Raw genomic sequence first — 23,006 nt, forward strand, 5'->3', positions numbered from 1 at the left:
CCGGCAAGATCATGGAAGGGTGAATTCCCGAATGTCAAGAGTATTGCATAAGTGCAGGGAAACAAAACAGCGTGTTTTCCTACAGTTTTACTAGTAACCATTAATTTAATACAAGGGGGCATCCAAAATATACTGGAGATGGTAAAGGGGTTGCCATATACTTTTATATTCATGACACGTCCTTAAAGGGGTTGACAGGCCTTATTGTACAAGTCTGCAGTCACTCTATGTGACTGCAGACTTGTGAATTCCCACATCGCTAAGGCCTTTTTCACATTTCCGTTTTTTGACGTCAGTGTATATCCGCCAGTATGTGAAAAAACGGATCCGTTTCCGTTGTGGCACAAACGGAGGTCACCGGATCTGTTTTTTTGACGAATCCGCATTATCAAGCTAGTGGTGGAAATTTAAAGGAACACGAGGAGAGAGAGAGATTTTTCTGCCGCCACAACGGAATTTGGGGTTAAATTTCTGGCAAGGAAATTCTTCCGGGCATACTCAGTGTCAAAAAGCGGATCCGTTGCCGGATTCCCTCAAAAAATGGTTGGCAACGGATCCGCCGCCCATAGGCAACCATTATAACGAATGGCGGATAGCGGTGGATCCGTTGCTATCCGCTATTTTGATGCAGACAAAAAACGTTTCATTGTCCATCCACTCAAGTCAGCGGACGCCAAAATTTTGGCGGATCCGTCAAAAAGCGGATCCAACGGATGACCATCAGTCAAAATCTGCCGCTAATGCAAGTCAATGGGAAAAAAAACGGATCCTCCAAAAAAAAAACAAAAAAAAAACATATAGCAGATTCGGTTTTTTTGCAAAACGGCGGATTTTGACTGATGGCAACAAACGGAAATGTGAAACAGGCCTAATACTGACAGTGCCGGAAACGGAAGGTCATACTGCAAGTATGAGATTTACATACTTCCGGCCACATTCCCACTAGACATGTTTGGCCCTGCATGTCTAGTTGGCATGTGACAGCAGTGCAAGCGGCAGACAGCAGGTTATAGAGCTGGAGGAGCTGAGCACATTCATGCAGTTATGTGAGAAAACATTCAGTTAAAAAAAATGGATTTTTTGAATGATGGAACGGGAAAAAGGTAATAAGAAAGAATATTTACATATCACAATAACAGCTAGGGTGACCCTATAAACTTTCACTGACAACTAATGTTCAATGGGGATTATTATAACAACATACGGTATATTAAATGTATCATAATATCGATAACAAGAAAGTTTCATACTCTCCATCAATAGTCTCATATTCTTCATCAATCACATAGCAGAGTAAAAGGTGGTGTGAAGATTTAGCATCTCCTTGTAAAAACAAAATTCTGAGGTTCTCATTTCCAGGATTAAAGGGACAGATAGTACGTGACATTGGGTTTTAGTAGTTGTCGATCAGTGAATATTTCTTCCTACTCACTGATTGACAACTACTGCTAAATACAAACACACACAGTAGGCTGTCAATCACTGCAAAGCTCCGCCCACTGGACTCATAAGCACAGAATAAGGAAGAATTTAAATGCATAAAATACAAGTTATACTTGTATGCTTTCCCACAATCCTACATATGACACAGCTCTGTTCCCCTTGCCCTATATGAAATACATGTACAAAGTGACTAGCACCTGAGAACCAGGGCAATTAAGCATTAAAAATAGGTTGTCTTGCACAATGTGAGAACTGCAATAATGAATATCACTGGCGGACACAGACAGTGTAAAAAAAACATAAGGACCCTCTTACTCTTGGTTCCATGTGTGGCTGCACAAGTTATCTATCCCTGGTGCATGTTCTCTACCCAAGTCAGGAGGGTCTCGGATCTAACTATGAGTTCTCCAAGGCAATGACATGCTCAAGTTTGATTGTTTTGATGAGCAAAAATTAGACAACACAAAGTCACAGGCTGCAGTCTTAGACTAGAGAATGTTGTAAGCATTTTTTTTATTACCTTGAAGTTAGGAGGGATGATGGTCTTTCCTGCAGGAATTTGAAGAACTATGTCCTCACCCTCAAAAAGCCAAAGATCCCATCGAGATTGGTTGATTAGAAGAGCCCAGGGGAGCAGCTCAATCAGCAGCGTCTTCAGGTGAGGCTTCCACAGGGAAAGCTTAACCCGCATGGGGCTATCCCACTGGGCTAACTGCTCCCCACTGAAAAGAACAGAAAATAATTCAATAGCAAAACGTTCCTACATGTTGCAACATAAACTAGTTCACAATTTGCAAACTAAAACTATTCAGAGGCATACTAACAATCAGGCTGACATGACAAATGTATACGAGCAGACTGACTATGCATCAAGAAGCTAAAGAAACGTGACTGAAAGGGAAGCAATCATCAGAAAATTACCGAGTGTTTTTGTTTTAATTTTTATTTTTTTACATTTTCGGTAATGTGTCTAATAAGTGTGTGCAAAGGTCACTGTAAAGGGAAAGGAAGGGAAGCAGGAAGAGCTGTAACCGCCTATTGCGGATCCAGTGTATTCAGATGTGTATTCACAGTGTTGGACTGGCCTGGCGGGGTATTGGGGAAATCCCAGGTGGGTCCTTGCTGTGGACAAGAGATAGGGGAGCAAAGGGTCCCTTCGGTTTTTAGCGGAGCGTGCCCTTTAAAAGTGCAAGAATATATTCAGGGGTGTCCGCGTTCATTACCTGAATCGCCGCGTCGCACGTCACAATGAATGCTGACAATTGTAAGTCGGACATCACCGGTGTATGATGTGACAGTCTTGTGCCGCCTGCAATGGACACACTCACGCCTGCCGCCTATGCTAGGTCGGCGGCCATTTTAACATGAGCACACTAGATCAAGAAGAGGACACGGTGTGGCGCAGGAGCACAGGCAGATTTTTTTTTTTTACTTCTGTGCATGCAGCATGGTATGGGGAAAAGTGGCAGGTACGATATATTAGGGGAGGGGGGGCCTACATACATGGGGGGGTCAGTATGCAAATATTGGGGCCAGGATGGATTTATGGGAGGGCAGGATGCACAAATGGCGGCCAGGACAAGGGACATATGGGGGCCAGGATGGATATATGGAGGCCAGGACAAGGGACATACGGGAACCAGGACAAGGGACATATGGGAGCCAGGATGCACATATGGGGGGGGGGGCAGAATGCACATATGGGGGCCAGGATGCACATATGCGGGGGCCAGGACAAGGGACATATGGGGGCCAGAATACACATATGGGGGCCAGGACAAGGGACCTATGGGGGCCAGGATGGATATATGGGAGGCAGGAAGCACATATGGGGGCCAGGATGCACATATGTGGGCAAGGACAAGGGACATGGGAGGCCAGGCTGGACCAGGGACATAGGGGGCCAGGCTGAACAAGGCTGGGGCACATTATTAAATAAAAGGGGCCAGAATGAGGGACTTAATTACTGTTTGGGGCCAGAATGAGAAGCACACATTATTAGTTTATGGTGGCAAGTGAAGAACATAAATACTTTACGGTCCAATTAGGGATATCATTACTGCTGTAATATCATTTACTTTTAATTAGACTGTTTTCTATGAGGTCCTACGTTTCTTTTTTCCTTCATTTGGCGTAGTGAAGAAGTTGGGGAATAAGTGGGGAATGTGCTCTAGAAGCAATCAGCTATTGATGACTGTTTGCTATTTTCGGCAGAGACGAGTCCTGAATGAAAGAAGTGATGGCGGTCTGTGCCAGATGAACAAGAAAATTGAAGATGAAGGACTTCGCCAAGAGACATCACTGGTGATCACTTCATTACCTGCACACTATACACAGAGCTCCTGTGTATAATGTCATTGGTGATCACTGTATTACCTGTACACTTACACTATACACTGTCTGCTCTATACAGAGCTCTTGTGTATATTGTCACTGGTGGTAATAACAGTTTTAGTATTGTGGTTTGTATTCATGATCAGTAATGCAGTATTTGGTTACTACAGGGTGGTAATTTGTGGTCTGGTCACAGTGGGGCATTATTTGTCCCTTGCATGTGGTATTATTTAGTCACTATGTGGTCCGCTCATGGTGTGATGGTATTTTTCCTTTGTACAGTATGTAGTATTATTTGGTCACTATGTGGTGGTAATATGTGGTCTGGTCATGGCGTGGTGGTATTTCTCCCTTGTATGTGGTAGTATTGGTCTTGGTATAGTGGATTTGTATGGCGGTCATTTGCGCGCTCTGATATTAATTAGGAGAAGATTCTTTATTTCCATTAGTGATTAAATACTTGGAACAAGATGCAATTACAGGGGTTCTCCAATTAAAAAAAGTAATCACCTCTCCATAGGATAAGTGACAAAGTATTGATAATTGGAGGTCTTAATGCTGGGACCCAACAGGCAGAATGTGCAGCTTTTACCCCCTTTAGACTGGAGCGGCATGTGGAGCGATCCATTCATTCTCTCAGTGGCTGCAAGGGCTGCTCTATTTTTTTCTGGAAGCCCCAAAGAGAATGAATAGAGCTTCGGTCAGACACCCCCACCTGCCACTCCATTTTAAAATGGGGATAAGTGTCCTTTCAGAAATAAAACTTCACCATTATTTCGATCAGTGCGGTTTCCAATGGTCAGACCTAAACGATCAATAAGTTATCACTTATCCTGTGGAGCTCATGGTTCGTTTGTTTTAACCAAAGAAGCTCTTTAATGGAAACTACAATAATTGTACATCCCAGTTACGGTGGCCGCAGAATGTGATTTACTGTTGATGTGCTACTATAACGGGTACAACGGCCAACAGGTATTTGCATATAGCTGTAGGGTGGACCCCTAGAGTTAATTTACCCTGTGGGCCACCCCAGTCCGACCCTGTGTATTCCAAAGCTCCCAACCGGCCTGGATTTGGTGGGACAGTCACGTTTTTGATTGCATGTCCCGCTGTCCCGGGCGGTAGCTTATTTTTCCTGCATTTCACTGAGCCGCACGCCCTCCCAGACAGCCCCACAGTGATGAGTCCCAGCAATGACATCGCCGATCACTGGGCTGTTCAGTGCGCACAGGACCTGTGATGAGGTCACAGGAGGGGAGGAGTCAGGGGGTCACATGATCAGGGGCGTCCGAAGCCCCTGATCATGTGACCCCCCTGACTCCTCCCCTCCTGTGACCTCATCACAGGTCCTGTGCGCACAGCCCTGAGTGTCTGAAGGACTCTGCTGTGCTGGTTGTCAAGGTGCTTGTTGAGGTGAAGTTTATGTGTGGGGTCAGGAGGGGTTTATAGTGTGGATGTAGCAGAGTTGTGTGTGTGCGAGGTGTACGGAGCAGAGCCGCACGTGTGCGAGGTGTACGGAGCAGAGCCGCACGTGTGCGAGGTGTACGGAGCAGAGCCGCACGTGTGCGAGGTGTACGGAGCAGAGCCGCACGTGTGCGAGGTGTACGGAGCAGAGCCGCACGTGTGCGAGGTGTACGGAGCAGAACCGCACGTGTACGAGGTGTACGGAGCAGAGCCGCACGTGTATGAAGTGTACGGAGCAGAGCCGCACGTGTACGAGGTGTACGGAGCAGAGCCGCACGTGTACGAGGTGTACGGAGCGGAGCCGTGTGTACGAGGTGTACAGAGCAGAGCAGCGTGTGTACGAGGTGTACAGAGCGGAGTCGTGTTTGTACGAGGTGTATGTAACGGAGCCCTATGTGTACAAAGTATGAGGAGCTGAGCCGCGTGTGTACGAGGTGTATGGAGCAGAACCGCGTGTGTACGAAGTGTATGGAGCAAAGAAGCATGTGTACAAGGTTTACAGAGTGAAGCCATGTGTGTGTACACGGTTTACAGAGCGTGGCTGCGTGTGTACGAGGTGTACGGAGTAGAGCCGCATGTGTACGAGGGCTACGGAGCAGAGCCGCATGTGTACAAGGTCTGCGGAGCGGAGCCGCGTGTATTGGAGGTGTACGGAGCAGAGCCGCGTGTGTAGGAGGTGTACGGAACAGAGCCCTGTCTGTACAAAGTGTGCGGAGCTGAGCCGTGTGTTTACGGAGCAGAGCCGCGTATGTACGAGGTGTATGGAGCAGAACCGCGTGTGTACGAAGTGTATGGAGCAAAGCTGCATGTGTACAGGGTTTATGGAGTGAAGCCATGTGTGTACAAGGTTTACAGAGTGTGGCTGTCTGTGTACAAGGTGTATGGAGCAGAGCCGCATGTGTACGAGGTTTACGGAGTGGAGCCGTGTGTGTGCGAGGTGTACGCAGCAGGACCGTGTGTGTACGAGGCATACAAAGCGGAACCATGTGTGTATGAATTGTCCCGGATCCAGCGGGACAGTCCCGATTTTGATAGTCTGCCCCGGCCGGGAGCTTACTTTTCCCGCGGAAACAGGAGTACACGGCGGAGCCCCAAAGAGCACTTTAAAATTCACACATGACGTTCCACCGGAAGCGACATGCTAGAAGCTGGCCGGAAATGAGGTAATTTCGGGAGGACATTCTGAGGGAACCATGGAGGCACTTCAGGGAATGCTTCAGATCCATCACTTTGGACTCTGGGATGCCGGCCATGTGAGTGGATCATGGTATGTCCTGCACTGGGAGGCTCAGGTGGGCATTACAATGGGAGCCGGGCTGCTATATTATCTTTATAGAATCTTTCTTTCTCACTGTTTCTTTCTCTCTAATCTTTCTTTCTTTCCCCTCTTCCTTTCTCTCTCTCTGTTCTTTCTTTTGCTATGTTCTATCTTTCCCCTCTTTCTTTCTCTGTTCTTTCTTTCCCCTCTTTCTTTCTCTCTAATCTTTCTTTCTTTCCTCTCTTTCTTTCTCTCTGTTCTTTCTTTCCCCTCTCCCTTTCTCTCTCTCTGTTCTTTTTGCTATGTTCTTTCTTTCCCCTCTTTCTTTCTCTGTTCTTTCTTTCCCCTCTTTCTTTCTCTCTAATCTTTCTTTCACTCTGTTCTTTCTTTCGCTCTCTGTTCTCTCTCGCTCTCTGTTCTCTTTCTTTTTATTTCTCTCTGTTCTTTCTGTACCATCTTTCTTTCTTTGCCATCTCTCTCTGTTCTTTCTTTCTCCTCTTTCTTTCTCTCTGTTATTTCCTTCTTTCCTTCACTCTCTGTTCTTTATTTCTTTCCTCTCTCTCTGTTTTCTTTTTTCTCTCTCTGTTCTTTCTTTTCCTCAGTACCAGTCAGTGTGCCCACAGTACCAGCCACTGTGCCCTCAGTACCAGTCAGGATGATCAGCAGTGCTAAATGGGTGTGTTTGGGGTATGGGCATGAGTGTGACTAGTTGTGGCGGGGCCTAAAATTTGCCCCTCTTTCCCTTCTTCAAAAGTTGGGAGGTATGGCATTCAGGTGAGATCAGTCATTTAAATTCTGGCTCTAATAATATGTAGACTTCCTGTAAACGATTCCGAAAATGACAAAGTATGGGTCTAAAAAAAATTCACTTTTTTATGTTTTTAAATAAATGTAACACAAAAACCTTATTTAAACACAGCTGACAATAGGTAATTTTGTAAAGAAAGGTTCCCTTTGAGACCTTATCACATAGTGCTTAGAAATTGGCTAAAAATGTTAAAACAAACATCAAGGCTGTCATCTTGCAAGTTCATCTTTGTGAAGAGTCTTCGGGAGTAAGATGAACCAAACTCATTAGACGGGTGTCCTCTTCTTAATGAATTCGGTGCATCTCTCACTGCCATGTTCCAGCAGAGCATATGTACTCGTCTAGCCATGGACTGGATTAAATTTCTATCGCAGTTTACGCCTCTCTCATGGTGAAAATTATGATGAATTTTTCGGTAATGCCTGGTAACTACCCTACCCGATCTCCTTTGTGAGTTTGCACGCTTCTTAACCATTTTTGGCAACATTTCACTTCATGTGTCATTTTTTGGGAGCAAACTTTTATAACTAGGTTATTAAGAATATAAAGGCATTTTGCTTGGGTAGAATAAACAGCCATCTTCTAAAGTATACAAGGCATAATATAAAGAAAGACAGTCTTAATGTGTGCCAAAGATGTGGCAAATCTATCAAACAATGTGCACATACTCGGACGGACCATCTACATTTATGCGGTCTAAGTAATAGAATATGTTGTTAAGTTTGTTCCATTATTATCTTCCAGGTGTTGTCCAGGATTTTTTTTTTTTTTTTTACTGTGGCCTAAAAACTAATAGTCAGGTAGTTGCTAACACTACCTTCCCATTCAATACGACGCAGGCTCAGACCGGTCAACGACCAATCCTGCCTGCGATTCAGCTTCACTGTTGACCGGTCATGACTGCCGTCGTCATGCTGATTGATAGCCAGCTCCCTGCAGTTAGGCAGTGGGGAGCGAGCTGTCAATCAGTGTGACATGTCATGCACCGTCAACAAACCAGATCGGGAGAGAATCAGACGCTCTATAGATGTGATGTTAGTGGAAGCCGGTGAAGTTGCTTCATTCCACAGGTATGTCCATCCACCCAGCTCTCCTGCTCTCCTGCTGTCTGTCTATGAAGGACACACAGTGCATCACCCAGCTTTGCACATAGACTTGCCTCTGCACCTAGCATTCACATGGTATGTCCATCCACCCAGCTCTCCTGCTCTCCTGCTGTCTGTCTATGAAGGACACACAGTGCATCACCCAGCTTTGCACATAGACTTGCCTCTGCACCTAGCATTCACATGGTATGTCCATCCACCCAGCTCTCCTGCTCTCCTGCTGTCTGTCTATGAAGGACACACAGTGCATCACCCAGCTTTGCACATAGACTTGCCTCTGCACCTAGCATTCACATGGTATGTCCATCCACCCAGCTCTCCTGCTCTCCTGCTGTCTGTCTATGAAGGACACACAGTGCATCACCCAGCTTTGCACATAGACTTGCCTCTGCACCTAGCATTCACATGGTATGTCCATCCACCCAGCTCTCCTGCTCTCCTGCTGTCTGTCTATGAAGGACACACAGTGCATCACCCAGCTTTGCACATAGACTTGCCTCTGCACCTAGCATTCACATGGTATGTCCATCCACCCAGCTCTCCTGCTCTCCTGCTGTCTGTCTATGAAGGACACACAGTGCATCACCCAGCTTTGCACATAGACTTGCCTCTGCACCTAGCATTCACATGGTATGCCTTTCAGCTAACCCCAGCTTACCCCAGTGTTATTTATGACCTTGTTTACTCTGGCTTGATCATATACATCTGGTCCACTCTTAATTGTCTGACCAAAATGAGCAGATACCACTCCTCTCTGCTTCACACCTGACTGCACTTAGTTGTACATATATTGCAGAGCACAAGTCTGCATAGACTTCAGTCTGCATTGTGATTGCTATAAGTGTGTGCTAGAAGTGTGAAGATTAATTTAAGAATTAAAACCAGAAGGGAACTGAAGGTAACTGGACACAGTCACTGTAAACAATGTTTCTGTTTGTTTTCACTTTCACCCCAATAATCCTTCACTTTCTGCTAATTCCCCTAATCCCTACTCCTAGTAAGGAACTGTTCATCTCTTCTTCAATCCTCCCCATCCACCTCACCTCCTCCTCAAAACTGTTCCTTAACATACAATCCTCTGTCTCCAAACACAGACAGCCCCCTCATGCCCTCTCCTGCTCCCACCTGCTAACACTTTCTCTGCTCCTTCTCACTGCTGGCGATATCTCCCCAAATCCTGGTCCTCCTCACCACATTCCCACAGTCATTTCTACCTCCCATCCACACTCTATCACAACCTTCCGTACCTCTCCAACCTTATACCCATTCACCCAGCCCCCGCTTCCCCAGTCCCACTAACAGGAGCTCTGTGGAACGCTCGCTCTGTCTGCAACAAGCTTTCCTACATCCATGATCTTTTTGTTACTACCAAACTCTCCTTCCTCGCCATCACCGAAACCTGGCTCACCCCTTCTGACACAGCCTCTCCTGCTGCACTTTCGTATGGCGGCTTCCACCTTTCTCACACCCCCCGCCCCAGCAGCAAACATGGTGGAGGAGTTGGTTTTCTCCTGTCAGATACCTGCTCCTTCACCCCAATCCCACTGCCACCCTCTGTTACCCTCCCTTCCTTTGAGGTGCACTCTGTGCGCATCTACTCCCCCTCCAACCTCCAACTGGCTGTCATCTACCGCCCCCCAGGGCCAGCCACCACCTTCTTTGACCACTTCACCACCTGGTTACTTCATTTCCTTTCCGCGGACATCCCTACTATCATCATGGGCGACTTCAACATCCCCATCGTCACTTCCCTCTCAGCTGCCACTAAACTTCTATCTCTCACTTCCTCCTTCGGCCTCACTCAATGGTCTTCTACAGCCACCCACAAAGATGGCCACACACTGGACCTCATCTTCACCCGCCTCTGCTCCCTATCTAACCTCTCTAACTCACCTCTTCCTCTCTCTGACCACAACCTGCTCACATTCTCTTCCCTCTTCACTCCATGTCTACAATCCCCACCCCACAAACTTTCACACCCTCGCAGGAATCTTAAACACCTTGACCTACACTCATTCTCTGAATCCCTCCTCCCTCTTACAGATATAAGTTCCTTACACAATGCGGATGACGCTGCCGCTCTATATAACACCACAATAGCTGCAGCTTTGGAATCCGCTGCCCCACTTACACATACCAAAACTCGCAAAATCAACAGACAGCCCTGGCACACCAGCCTGACCAAAGAGCTGAGGCGAGCTTCCAGGGCTGCTGAGCGCAGATGGAAAAGATCCCACTCCAACAAGCACTTCATCGCATTCAAACAGTCCCTCACTACTTTCAAGACCACACTCGCCACAGCTAAACAAACCTACTTCTCATCTCTCATATCCTCCCTGTCTCACAACCCTAAACAGTTATTCAACACCTTCAATTCTCTCCTCCGCCCCCCAGCACCTCCTCCCTCCCCACTCATCTCAGCTGAAGACTTTGCCTCATTTTTCAAGCAGAAAATTGATAACATCAGGGACAGTTTTGGTCAACAACCCCCAGAGCCCTTCCTCCCGACTTCCCAGCCCTCCACCTTCAAAACCAACTTCTCCACCATTACAGAAGATCGACTCTCCACTCTACTCTCAAGATCACATCTCACCACCTGTGCACTCGACCCGATCCCATCCCACTTCATCCCAAACCTCACCACAGTCTTCATCCCAACCCTAACCCATCTCTTCAACCTGTCACTAACAACTGGTGTTTTCCCCTCAAGCTTTAAACATGCCTCCATCACACCTATCCTCAAAAAGCCCTCTCTTGACCCATCCTCTGTATCTAGCTATCGCCCTATATCACTTCTCCCATACGCCTCCAAGCTACTGGAACAACACGTCTACCTTGAACTGTCCTCCCATCTCTCTTCTTGCTCCCTCTTCGACCGCTTACAATCTGGCTTCCGGTCACACCACTCCACTGAAACTGCCCTTACTAAGGTCACCAATGACCTCTTAACTGCCAAGAGCAAGCGACACTACTCTGTCCTCCTCCTCCTGGACCTGTCGGCTGCCTTTGACACAGTGGACCATTCCCTATTATTACAGACCCTCTCATCCCTCGGCATCACAGACTTGGCCCTCTCCTGGATCTCATCATACCTAACAGACCGGACATTCAGCGTCTCCCACTCACACACCACCTCCTCACCTCGCCCCCTATCTGTCGGAGTCCCACAAGGTTCAGTCCTTGGGCCCCTGCTGTTCTCTATTTACACCTTTGGCCTGGGACAGCTCATAGAATCTCATGGCTTTCAGTATCATCTTTATGCTGATGACACACAGATCTACATCTCTGGACCAGATATCACCTCCCTACTAACCAGAATCCCTCAATGTCTGTCCACTATTTCATCCTTCTTCTCCACTAGATATCTGAAACTCAACATGGAAAAAACAGAATTCATCATCTTTCCCCCATCTCACGTGACCCCCCCTACGAACCTATCAATTACAGTAAATGACTGCCCACTCTCCCCAGTCCCACAAGCTCGCTGCCTCGGAGTAATCCTTGACGCTGATCTCTCCTTCAAACCACATATCCAAACCCTTTCCACTTCCTGCCGACTTCAACTCAAAAACATTTCACGCATCCGTTCATTCCTCACCCAAGAATCTGCAAAAACCCTAGTCCATGCCCTCATCATCTCTCGCCTTGACTACTGCAACCTCATGCTCTGTGGCCTCCCCTCAAACACTCTCGCACCCCTCCAATCTATTCTAAACTCTGCTGCCCGACTAATCCACCTGTCCCCCCGCTATTCCCCAGCTTCTCCCCTCTGTCAATCCCTTCACTGGCTCCCAATTGCCCAGAGACTCCATTACAAAACCCTAACCATGACATACAAAGCAATCCACAACCTGTCTCCTCCATACATCTGTGACCTCGTCTCCCGGTACTTTCCTGCACGCAACCTCCGATCCTCACAAGATCTCCTTCTTTACTCCCCTCTTATCTCCTCTTCCCACAATCGCATACAAGATTTCTCTCGCGCATCACCCCTACTCTGGAACTCTCTACCACAACATATCAGACTCTCACCTACCATCGAAACCTTCAAAAAGAGCCTGAAGACCCACCTCTTCCGACAAGCCTATAACCTGCAGTAACCACCGATCGACCAAACCGCTGCACGACCAGCTCTACCCTCGCCTACTGTATTATCACCCATCCCTTGAAGATTGTGAGCCCTCGCGGGCAGGGTCCTCTCTCCTCCTGTACCAGTTATGACGTGTATTGTTTAAGATTATTGTACTTGTTTTTATGTATACCCCTCCTCACATGTAAAGCGCCATGGAATAAATGGCGCTATAACAATAAATAATAATAATAATAATTCCGTGAGTATTATGAGCTGGCAGAGATCGGCACCAGGTACATCAGGCAGGTAGTTAGTTCTTAGACACATTGTAAAAAAAAAAACAGTCCTGGATAACCTCTTTCAAGCACATAATGGGATCAAGCATTGAGGCAAAAAAAGGCTTAGTCATTGGGCTCGATTAATTAAAGTTTTTACGCCAGTAAAACATACTGAAATGATGTATAACTTTAGTGCAACTCTAGGCTGTGCTAAAATGTTATGACTTTTGGTGACAAAGCGGATGGAACTGAAGCTGAGGGGTGGCGACCACCTCTTAGTAAATTCATGACGAGCGGTGATTTTTGCTATGCTACAACTCTTACTCCAGAGGGACTCGTCCTGCGTTCCTGATTCATGAACAGGTGGACACCGCTACAAGAACCGGGAGCATCTGACTCCAGCACACCTCATCAGGACCAGTGTGAACACCACCAGTCTTCATGAATCGGGCCCACTGTGTTTTGAAAAGTGATATCATTTCCCAATATGATTTGTGTATCAACAATTTTCAAAATTTACTTCCGCTGTCAGTGAATGGAAACGGTCTTAGTTATAACTGGAAAAGGACAAGTGAAAATTCAAAATGGATTAAATCACATAGTAATAAAAAAAATAAAAAAAATAAGTATTTTCCTAAATAACCATTATTCATAGAATTACATAAGAAGGCACAATCTATTAACGTAATTTTTTTTTTTTTTTTTAAATAAAACATTTTTAGTAACTATATTTTTAGAAGAAAATCCAGATTGAGATTATCGAGAGACCTACCCGTCTGTGTCCTTTTTATTATATGGCCACACAGGCTGAGAATCGCAATTTTCCCCATAAAAGTCAGAAATGATGTGACCTGCAGAGTATTCGCTTTGTGCTTTCATGGCTATTTGTTTAATCAGAGCTGTCGAGATGGGAACAGCACATTCTGATGGGTCGTCCTCTTCCCTGGAAACATGAGAACACATAACTAATATCAGATAACAAAGTCGTTTACTGTGACATGCTTGTAAAAGGTAAGGAAATGTCAAATTCAAAAGGAAAGTATGTTCTAAAAAAGCTTTCGCTAGAGGATTTTACTGCCTTTCACAGTTTATAGCTAAGAACCAGCGCAGCTTAGGATCACAGCAATTCCAGTGTGTAACATCTGTCTATATGCCACTTTATATATTGAAGTCAGAGAATGGAATCTGCTTGAGACCCCCCCGGTAGACAATGTATCTGTTACAAAAGCTCAGAAAATGATACCTCAGTACTAAGCCATGTTGCTGTGAATCCAGTGAATCCAGCAATGGGGTGAGACAAGAAGACACTTGCTAAAAACAGCAATAACGTCTCTATGTGTCTGTGCCTCTCTCTCACTGCAGCTGCTCCCTACTCATTATCCTCCCCTTCTATCCATAGATGTATATAGTTAGTAACTGTAACCGGATACCTCAGTGAGATTGAAAATCCATCTCCTCCCTGTTTTGGGTATAAACTGTGTTCCAAATTATTACACAAAAAGAGTTTAGGAGTGATAAGGTTAGAATTTTTTTGTTTGTCATTTAAACTCATTGATGGTGATGTGTGTCAGGGCTCTTTATATCACTGAAAGCAATTGCAGATACCTGTGCAAATTAGTTTGGCAGGTGTGTCCAAATATAGGCAAGACTACTTAAGAAGGCTGTTCCACATTATTAAGCAGCCTACATTTTTTGCCAAAATGGGAAAGAAAAAGGATGTGTCGGCTGCTGAGAAGCAACAAATTGTGGAGTATTTAGGTCAAGGCATGACTACAATCAACAGTGCCAAGACACTTCATCGTGATCATCGCACAATCAAGAAGTATGTCGCTGATTCCCAGCACACACGTGTGCGTGCTGATAAGGAAAAATTGAGGACTCTTTCCAACAGGCAATTGCGTCAGGTCAAAAGAGCAGCTGCAAAAATGCCTTGTCATAGCAGCAGACAAGTTTTTGAAGCTGCTGGTGCCTCCAACGTCCCCCGAACAACAAGATGCAGGGTTCTTCAGAGTTTGCAGCTGTGCGTAAGCCATCCTGTCGACCACCTCTATCCACTGCACACAAGCAGAAACGGCTCCAGTGAGCCAAACGATACATGAAGACTGACTTCCAAACTGTTTTGTTCACCGATGAGTGCCGTGCAACGCTCGATGGTCCAGATGGATGGAGTGGAGGATGGCTGGTTGATGGACACCCCATGAAAACACGGCTAAGGCGCCAACAAGGAGGAGGTGGAGTAATGTTTTAGGCTGGAATCATGGGGAGAGAGATTGTCGGCCCCTTTAGGATCCCTGAAGGGGTAAAGATGAACTCCATAATCTATGTGGAGTTTCTAAAACAGCACTTCCTGCCATGATTCAAGAGGAAGAACCGTGCTTTCCACAGCCAGATCATTTTCATGCATGATAATGCACCGTCTCATGCTGTAAATAACACCTCTGCATCTCTGGCTGCTATGGGCATAAAAGAGGACAAACTTATGGTGTGGCCACCATCTTCCCCTGACCTCAACCCCATTGAGAACCTCTGGAGCATCATAAAAAGGAGTGTCTATGATGGCGGGAGGCAGTTCACATTTAAGCAACAGCTCTGGGAGGGTATTCTGTCCACATGCAAAACAATTGAAGCACAAACCATCCAAAAACTGACAAATTCAATGGACGAGAGAGTTCAGAAGCTTCTTTCGAACAAGGGGTCCTATGTGCAAATGGAACATCACCTAGAATAAAGCTTTGACTTGAAAACTGTTTGATTTCATTTTGTAAAAAGCTGATAATACTTATAATTTCACAATTGACCATTTTTTTGTTCAAAATAAATATAAAAAGGTTGAAAACTCTGCTGTGCATAATAATTTGGAACATGCATTTTGAGTGTTTCTTATTTTTAAAAATATACTGTTTTCATAGGCAGTTTGTTCAAAAACATTGCAATTATACTAGAATATTAGATGACTGGAAAATAACAATGACTGCAATTCATATAGGTAATTTAGAGAAAATATGAAGAAATATTTTTTGCATAATAATTTGGAACACAGTGTACAATTTAAAAAAATAAATAAAATATTATATATATACACGCACGCACGCACGCACACGTCTATAATATAACGGGCTAAGCGTCACTCTGTCTGAAGCCTCTATAGACTGTGCAAGCGCGACGCGCCTGCCCAGTCTGCACCCAGAGTGACGCAGACCCCCAGGAGATCGCGGTAATGCGTAAACATTGAACGCATACTGCGATCTCCGTAACCCCTTACCGAACCCGGTTTTGCTGTTGCCGGCGGGGTCTTGCATCTTCAGGTGTCTGGAGTGGGCGTGTTGTAGCGCCGGAATCGGCACCTGCGCAGTCCGCGCTTACCGCCGCCATTTTGTTGAACACACACTGCAGTGTGTCTAAAAGAACATGGCGGCGGAAAGCGAGGACTGCGCAGGCGCCGAGTCCGGCACCACAACACGCCCACTCCAGACATGAATCGGCGCCTGCGCAGTCCACGCTTACCGCCGCCATTTTCTTGAAGACACACTGCAGTGTGTCTTCAAGAACATGGTGGCAGAAAGCGAAGACTGCACAGGCGCCGAGTCCAGCACCACAACAAGCCCAGAACAGGACAGCGCTGGACACAGGGAAGAAAGGTGAGTATAAATGTTTTTTTTTTTTTAATGTGTGCAGTTTAATAGGGGTGAGGGGGACCATTCATATCAGGATTGAGGGGTGAGGGGACCATGTATATCACGAAAGGGGGATGAGGCGACCATGCATACCACGAAAGGGGGGTGAGGGGACCATGTATACCAGGAACGGGGGGTGAGAGGACCATGCATACCAGGAAAGGGGGGTCAGAGGACCATGCATACCAGGATAGGGGGGTGAGAGGACCATGTATACCAGGTTTGGGGGGTGAGGGGACCATGCATACCAGGATAGGGTGGTGAGAGGACCATACATACCAGGATTGGGGGTGAGGGGACCATGCATACCAGGTTTGGAGGGTGAGGGGACCATGCATACCAGGATAGGGGGGTGAGGGGACCATGCATACCAGGATAGGGGGGTGAGGGGACCATGCATACCAGGATTGGGGGGTGAAGGGACCATGCATACCAGGATAGGGGGGTGAGAGGACCATGCATACCAGGATAGGGGGGTGAGGGGACCATGCATACCAGGATAGGGGGGTGAGGGGGACCATGCATACCAGGATAGGGGGGTGAGGGGACCATGCATACCAGAACAGGGGGTGATGGGGACCATGCATACCAAGATAGGGGATGAGAGGACCATGCATACCAGGATTGGGGGGTGAGAGGACCATGCATACGAGGATTGGGGGGTGAGAGGACCATGCATACCAGGATAGGGGGGGTGATAGGACCATGCATACCAGGATAGGGGAGTGAGAGGACCATGCATTCCAGGATTGGGGGGTGAGGGGACCATGCATACCAGGATTGGGGGGTGAGGGGCCATGCATACCAGGATAGGTGGGTGAGGGGACCATGCATACCAGGATAGGTGGGTGAGGGGACCACGCATACCAGGATTGGGGGGTGAGGGACCATGCATACCAGGATAGGTGGGAGAGGGGACCATGCATACCAGGATTGGGGGGTGAGGGCACCATACATACCAGGATAGAGGGGTGAGAGGACCATGCATACCAGGATAGGGGGGTGAGGGGACCATGCATACCAGGATTGGGGGGTGAGAGGACCATGCATACCAGGATTGGGGGGTGAGGGCACCATGCATATCACGATAGGGATGAGGGGGTACCATGCATACCATGATAGGGAAGAGGGGGTGCCATGCATACCAGGATTGGGGGGTGAGGGAACCATGAATACCAGTATATGGATAAGGGCGTACCATGCATACCAGGATTGGGAGGTGAGGATATCATACATACCAGGATAGGGATGAGGGGTGCAGCACATACCAGGATGGGAGACCATATACCAATAAAAATGCCCGTCACCCGGGCGTAGAACGGGTTCATAGCTTAGATATATATATATATATATATATATCTATATGTAATCGTTGCCCATATGGTTGACTTATGAAGAAAAGGTCATTTAACCCCTTAGCGACAGAGCCAGTTTGCAGGTTAATGACCAGGCCAATTTTTACAATTCTGACCACTGTCCCTTTATGAGGTTATAACTCTAACGCTTTAATGGATCCCGCTGATTCTAAGACTGTTTTTTCGTGACATATTGTACTTCATATTAGTGGTAAAATTTCTTCGATAAGTCTTGTGTTTATTTATGAAAAAAATGGAAATATGGCGAAAATTTTGAAAATTTTGCAATTTTAAAACTTTAAATTTTTATGCCCTCAAATCAGAGAGATGTGTCACACAAATTTCTTAATAAATAACATTTCCCACGTCTACTTTACATCAGCACAATTTTGGAAGCAAAATTTTTTTTTGTTAGGAAGTTATAAGGGTTAAAAGTTGACCAGCGATTTCTCATTTTTACAACAAAATTTACAAAACCATTTTTTTTAGGGACCACATCATATTTAAAGTCATTTTGAGGGGTGTACATGACAGAAAATACCCAAAAGTGGCACCATTCTAAAAACTAGACCCCTCAAGGTGCTCAAAACCACATTCAAGAAGTTTATTAACCCTTTAAGTGCTTCACAGGAACTAAAGCAATGTGGAAGGAAAAAATTAATATTTAACTTTTTTTTTTTTTTTACAAAAAATTTACTTCAGAACCAATTTTTTTTATTTTCACAAGTGTTAAAAGAGAAAATCAACCACAAAATTTGTTGTACAATTTCTCCTGAATACGCCGATACCCTATATGTGGGGGTAAATCACTATTTCAGCACACGGCAGAGCTCGCAAGGGATGGAGCGCCATTTGACTTTTTCAACGCAGAATTGGCTGGAATTGAGATCGGATGCCATGTTGCGTTCGGAGAGCCCTTAATGTGCCTAAACAGTGGAAACCTCCAACAAGTGACCCCATTTTGGAAACTAGACCCATTAAGGAACTTATCTAGATGTGTGGTGAGCACTTTGAACCCCCAAGGGCTTCACAGAAGTTTATAATGTAGAGCCGTGAAAATAAGAAATCTATTTTTTTCCACAAAGATGATCTTTTCGCCCCCAAATTTTTATTTTTTACAATGGTAACAGGAGAAATCATACCCGCACAGTTGTTATGCGATTTGTCCTGAGTACGCTGATACCCCATATGTGGGGGGAACCACTGTTTGGGCGCATGGGAGAGCTCGGAAGGGAAGGAGTGCCATTTTGGAATGCAGACTTTGATGGAATGGTCTGCGGACATCATGTTGCGCTTGCAGAGCCCCTGATGGGCCTAAACAGTGGAAACCCCCCACAAGTGACTCCATTTTGGAAATTAGACCCCCTAATGAACTTATCTAGATGTGTGGTGAGCACTTTGAACCCCCAAGCGCTTCACAAAAGTTTATAAACGCAGAGCCGTGAAAATAAAAAGTCTTTTTTTATTTCCACAAAAGTGACTTTTTAGACCCCAATTTTTAGACCCCCAAAGTTGGCAAATAGTGGAAACCCCTCAATTCTTGCTCCAACCCTAACCCCAACACACCCCTAACCCTAATCCCAACCCTAACCCTAATTCTAACCCTAATTCTAGTTCGCCCTAACCCTAATTCTAACCCTAGTCGTGACCCGAGCCCTAGCCCTAGCACAACCCTAGCCCTAACCCTAGCCCAACCCTAACCCTAGCCCAACCCTAACCCTAGCCCAACCCTAACCCTAGCCCTAACCCTACCCTAACCCTATCCCTACCCTAACCCTACCCCTAATGGAAAACTGAAAAAAAAAATATTTTCTTTATTTCATTATATTGGCCTATATAAGGGAGTGATAAAAGGGGGGGTTATGTACTATTTTTTTTATTTTGATCACTATGATCGTTTATCATAGTGATCAAAATAATGAATGGAATCTGCCAGCCGGAGCAGGCAGATTCCCGGCGGGCGCACTGCGCATGCGCCCGCCATTTTCAAGATGGCGGCGCCCATCGGAGGAAGCCGGCGGGACGTGGGACCACCGGGAGGGGACGGAGGGCCACGGAGAGGTACCGGGGGGGGATCGGGGACCCTATTTCTCTCTCCTCTGATGTGCGATCACATCAGAGGAGAGAGAAATTAAATGTAAAATCGCGGCTTTTTTTTTTTTTTGCGGTCGCCGTTATAGGGTTAATAACGGCGATCGCAAAAGCGGGGGTCAGTAAAAACCGACCGATTCATGTTCTCTGGGGTCTCGGCTACCCCTGGCAGCCGAGACCCCGGAGAAAATCCGACACTGGGGGGCGCTATTCACTTAAATCACAGCGCTGTGAATTAACGGCGCTGTGGTTTTAGTACCCTTAATTACCGCCGTTAAAAGGCGTATCGGCGGTGGTTAAGGGGTTAAAAAAAACAAAACTCAATTAGGGTGTGCTCACATATTGCATTTTTTTCTGCACCGAAAACCAGAGTGCTGGCAGGAAAATGCTGGATAGAAAATGTTCTTCTTTGTTTGGTTCTTGCAGTGTTTTTACATGACTGAAAAATGCTTCAAAAAAGCTGAAAAATTTAGCATGCTGCATTTTAGCAAAACGGCTCAAAACACAAGTGGGAAAACTGTGCAAATGAGATTTCAGAAAACTCATTGATTAAAATGCTGCGTATTTTATGCACCAATTACGATACATTAAATAAAAAAAAAACGAAAAAACTCAACGTGTGAACACAAAGCTCATATTTGCCTCTTGGGCTGCAAGCACCCTCAATCAGTGCCATACATGTGTAGCATCCCAGTATGACAACCAAAAGCCTCCAAAATACATACAATACCCAAAATGTTGTGCAAGAAAAGTAGTAAGCGTTCTCTTTTCACCTGGCTTGGAATGTCAGGTGATGGGTTATGTCCGGCTCTATATTGGGCAGCGGCTTTTCAAGCCCCTTTCCAGGAATGACTTGTGTTTCGCTAAAACCGAGGCTTCTTTTCTCCAAATGTATAATAATGGGATCTGGAAGATGGCTCCGCATGATAAACAAAGGGCTGAACACAATCTGGGAAGACAAGGAACAGAATGACATGAGTCTCTGCACTCTCCAGCTGCCTGATATTGTAAATTGTTTCTTCCAAGGTCGCTGCAACCTCCAATCCATCCCGTTTATGAGGTCACGTCGCTGTTGTGTTCGGTACTCACCATTCGCTGCTGCGCCTGAGAACTGGGCTCCAAGGTTTGAAGCGTGCACCAGACATATATAATGGGCCTGTCTGAGGAAGGCACCTGCGGGCAGCGAGATTACATTAATCACAAACATTCTACAACATAAGGAGAAATTCAGAATATCCTAGTAAGAGACATCTGTTCCCATACATCCAAAACCTTAAAGTGATTTATCAACAGAAGCTGTATACGTTATTAAAAAAAGATCTTAGGCCTGATGAGGCTGGTGTATTCGTTTTGAAAATCTATGTCAGAATGGATTATGAGCATTTCCTGAATCCAGCAATATCATTAAATAACTCAAGAGCTCAAGTGTACTCAGTCTCTGCCTACCCAGCCTGACTAACAGCTGCAACTTGTACTGAAATCTCAGGAGCAGCAGCAGGAAGGAGGGGTACTGAGGAGATGCCAATCAGGCTACGTGGGTCGAGACGAAGTTAAACTCTTATAAGAGTTTCTATTGACCTGGGTCCTTACAGTAAGTACACCAGCCTCATCCGATATTATATACAGTCATACGTTAAAGTTTGGGCACCCCTATTAATGTTAACCCTTTTTTCTTTATAACAATTTTGGTTTTTACAACAGCTATTTCAGTTTCATATATCTAATAACTTATGGACTCAATTATATTTCCGGATTCAAATGAGGTTTATTGTACTAACAAAAAATGTGCAATCTGCATTTAAACAAAATTTGACCGGTGCAAAAGTATGGGCACCCTTATCATTTTCTTGATTTGAACACTCCTAACTACTTTTTACTGACTTCCTGAAGCACTAAATTGGTTTTGTGACCTCATTGAGCTTTGAACTTCATAGCCAGGTGTATCAAATCATGAGAAAAGGTATTTAAGGTGGCCACTTGCAAGTAGTTCTCCTATTTGATTCTCCTATGAAGAGTGGCATCATGGGCTCCTCAAAACAACTCTCAAATGATCTGAAAACAAAGATTATTCAACAAAGCTTTTCAGGGGAAGGATACAAAAAGTTGTCTCAGAGATTTAACCTGTCAGTTTCCACTGTGAGGAACATAGTAAGGAAATGGAAGAACACAGGTACAGTTCTTGTTAAGCCCAGAAGTGGCAGGCCAAGAAAAATATCAGAAAGGCAGAGAAGAAGAATGGTGAGAACAGTCAAGGACAATCCACAGACCACCTCCAAAGACCTGCAGCCTCATCTTGCTGCAGATGGTGTCACTGTGCATCGGTCAACAATACAGCGCACTTTGCACAAGGAGAAGCTGTATGGGAGAGTGATGCGAAAGAAGCCGTTTCTGCAAGCACGCCACAAACAGAGTCGCCTGAGGTATGCAAAAGCACATTTGGACAAGCCAGTTACATTTTGGAAGAAGGTCCTGTGGACTGATGAAACAAAGATTGAGTTGTTTGGTCATACAAAAAGGTGTTATGCATGGAGGCTAAAAAACACAGCATTCCAAGAAAAACACTTGCTTCCCACAGTAAAATTTGGTGGAGGTTCCATCATGCTTTGGGGTTGTGTGGCCAATGCCGGCACCGGGAATCTTGTTAAAGTTGAGGGTCGCATGGATTCAACTCAGTATCAGCAGATTCTTGACAATAATGTGCAAAAATCAGTGACGAAGTTGAAGTTACGCAGGGGATGGATATTTCAGCAAGACAATGATCCAAAACACCGCTCCAAATCTATTCAGGCATTCATGCAGAGGAACAATTACAATGTTCTGGAATGGCCATCCCAGTCCCCAGACCTGAATATCATTGAGCATCTGTGGGATGATTTGAAGCGGGCTGTCCATGCTCGGCGACCATCAAACTTAACTGAACTGGAATTGTTTTGTAAACAGGAATGGTCACAAATACCTTCATCCAGGATCCAGGAACTCATTAATAGCTACAGGAAGCAAGCGACTAGAGGCTGTTATTTTTGCAAAAGGAGGATCTATGAAATATTAATGCCACTTTTATGTTGAGGTGCCCATACTTTTGCACCGGTCAAATTTTGTTTAAATGCAGATTGCAAATTTTCT

The 23,006-nt window shown here is 45.6% G+C and overlaps 1 protein-coding gene across 3 annotated transcripts in view; it reads right to left on the reverse strand.

Annotated features, from left to right (window-relative positions):
* Window positions 1-23,006, reverse strand: part of VPS13B (vacuolar protein sorting 13 homolog B) — a 1,297,298-nt gene that overhangs the window by 98,314 nt on the left and 1,175,978 nt on the right. For all 3 annotated transcript variants that reach the window (XM_073550458.1, XM_073550457.1, XM_073550459.1), the window contains exons 46-49: window positions 20,973-21,056; window positions 20,657-20,832; window positions 13,536-13,706; window positions 1,964-2,165 (exon numbers count right to left, since the gene is read on the reverse strand). In XM_073550458.1, coding sequence (XP_073406559.1) covers window positions 1,964-2,165; window positions 13,536-13,706; window positions 20,657-20,832; window positions 20,973-21,056 — 633 coding nt within the window. The remainder of the gene's footprint in view (window positions 1-1,963; window positions 2,166-13,535; window positions 13,707-20,656; window positions 20,833-20,972; window positions 21,057-23,006) is intronic.

Source organism: Dendrobates tinctorius, unplaced genomic scaffold (assembly GCF_039654945.1).
Source record: "Dendrobates tinctorius isolate UK_male_01 unplaced genomic scaffold, ASM3965494v1 ptg000165l, whole genome shotgun sequence".
Classification (NCBI taxonomy): Eukaryota; Metazoa; Chordata; class Amphibia; order Anura; family Dendrobatidae; genus Dendrobates; species Dendrobates tinctorius.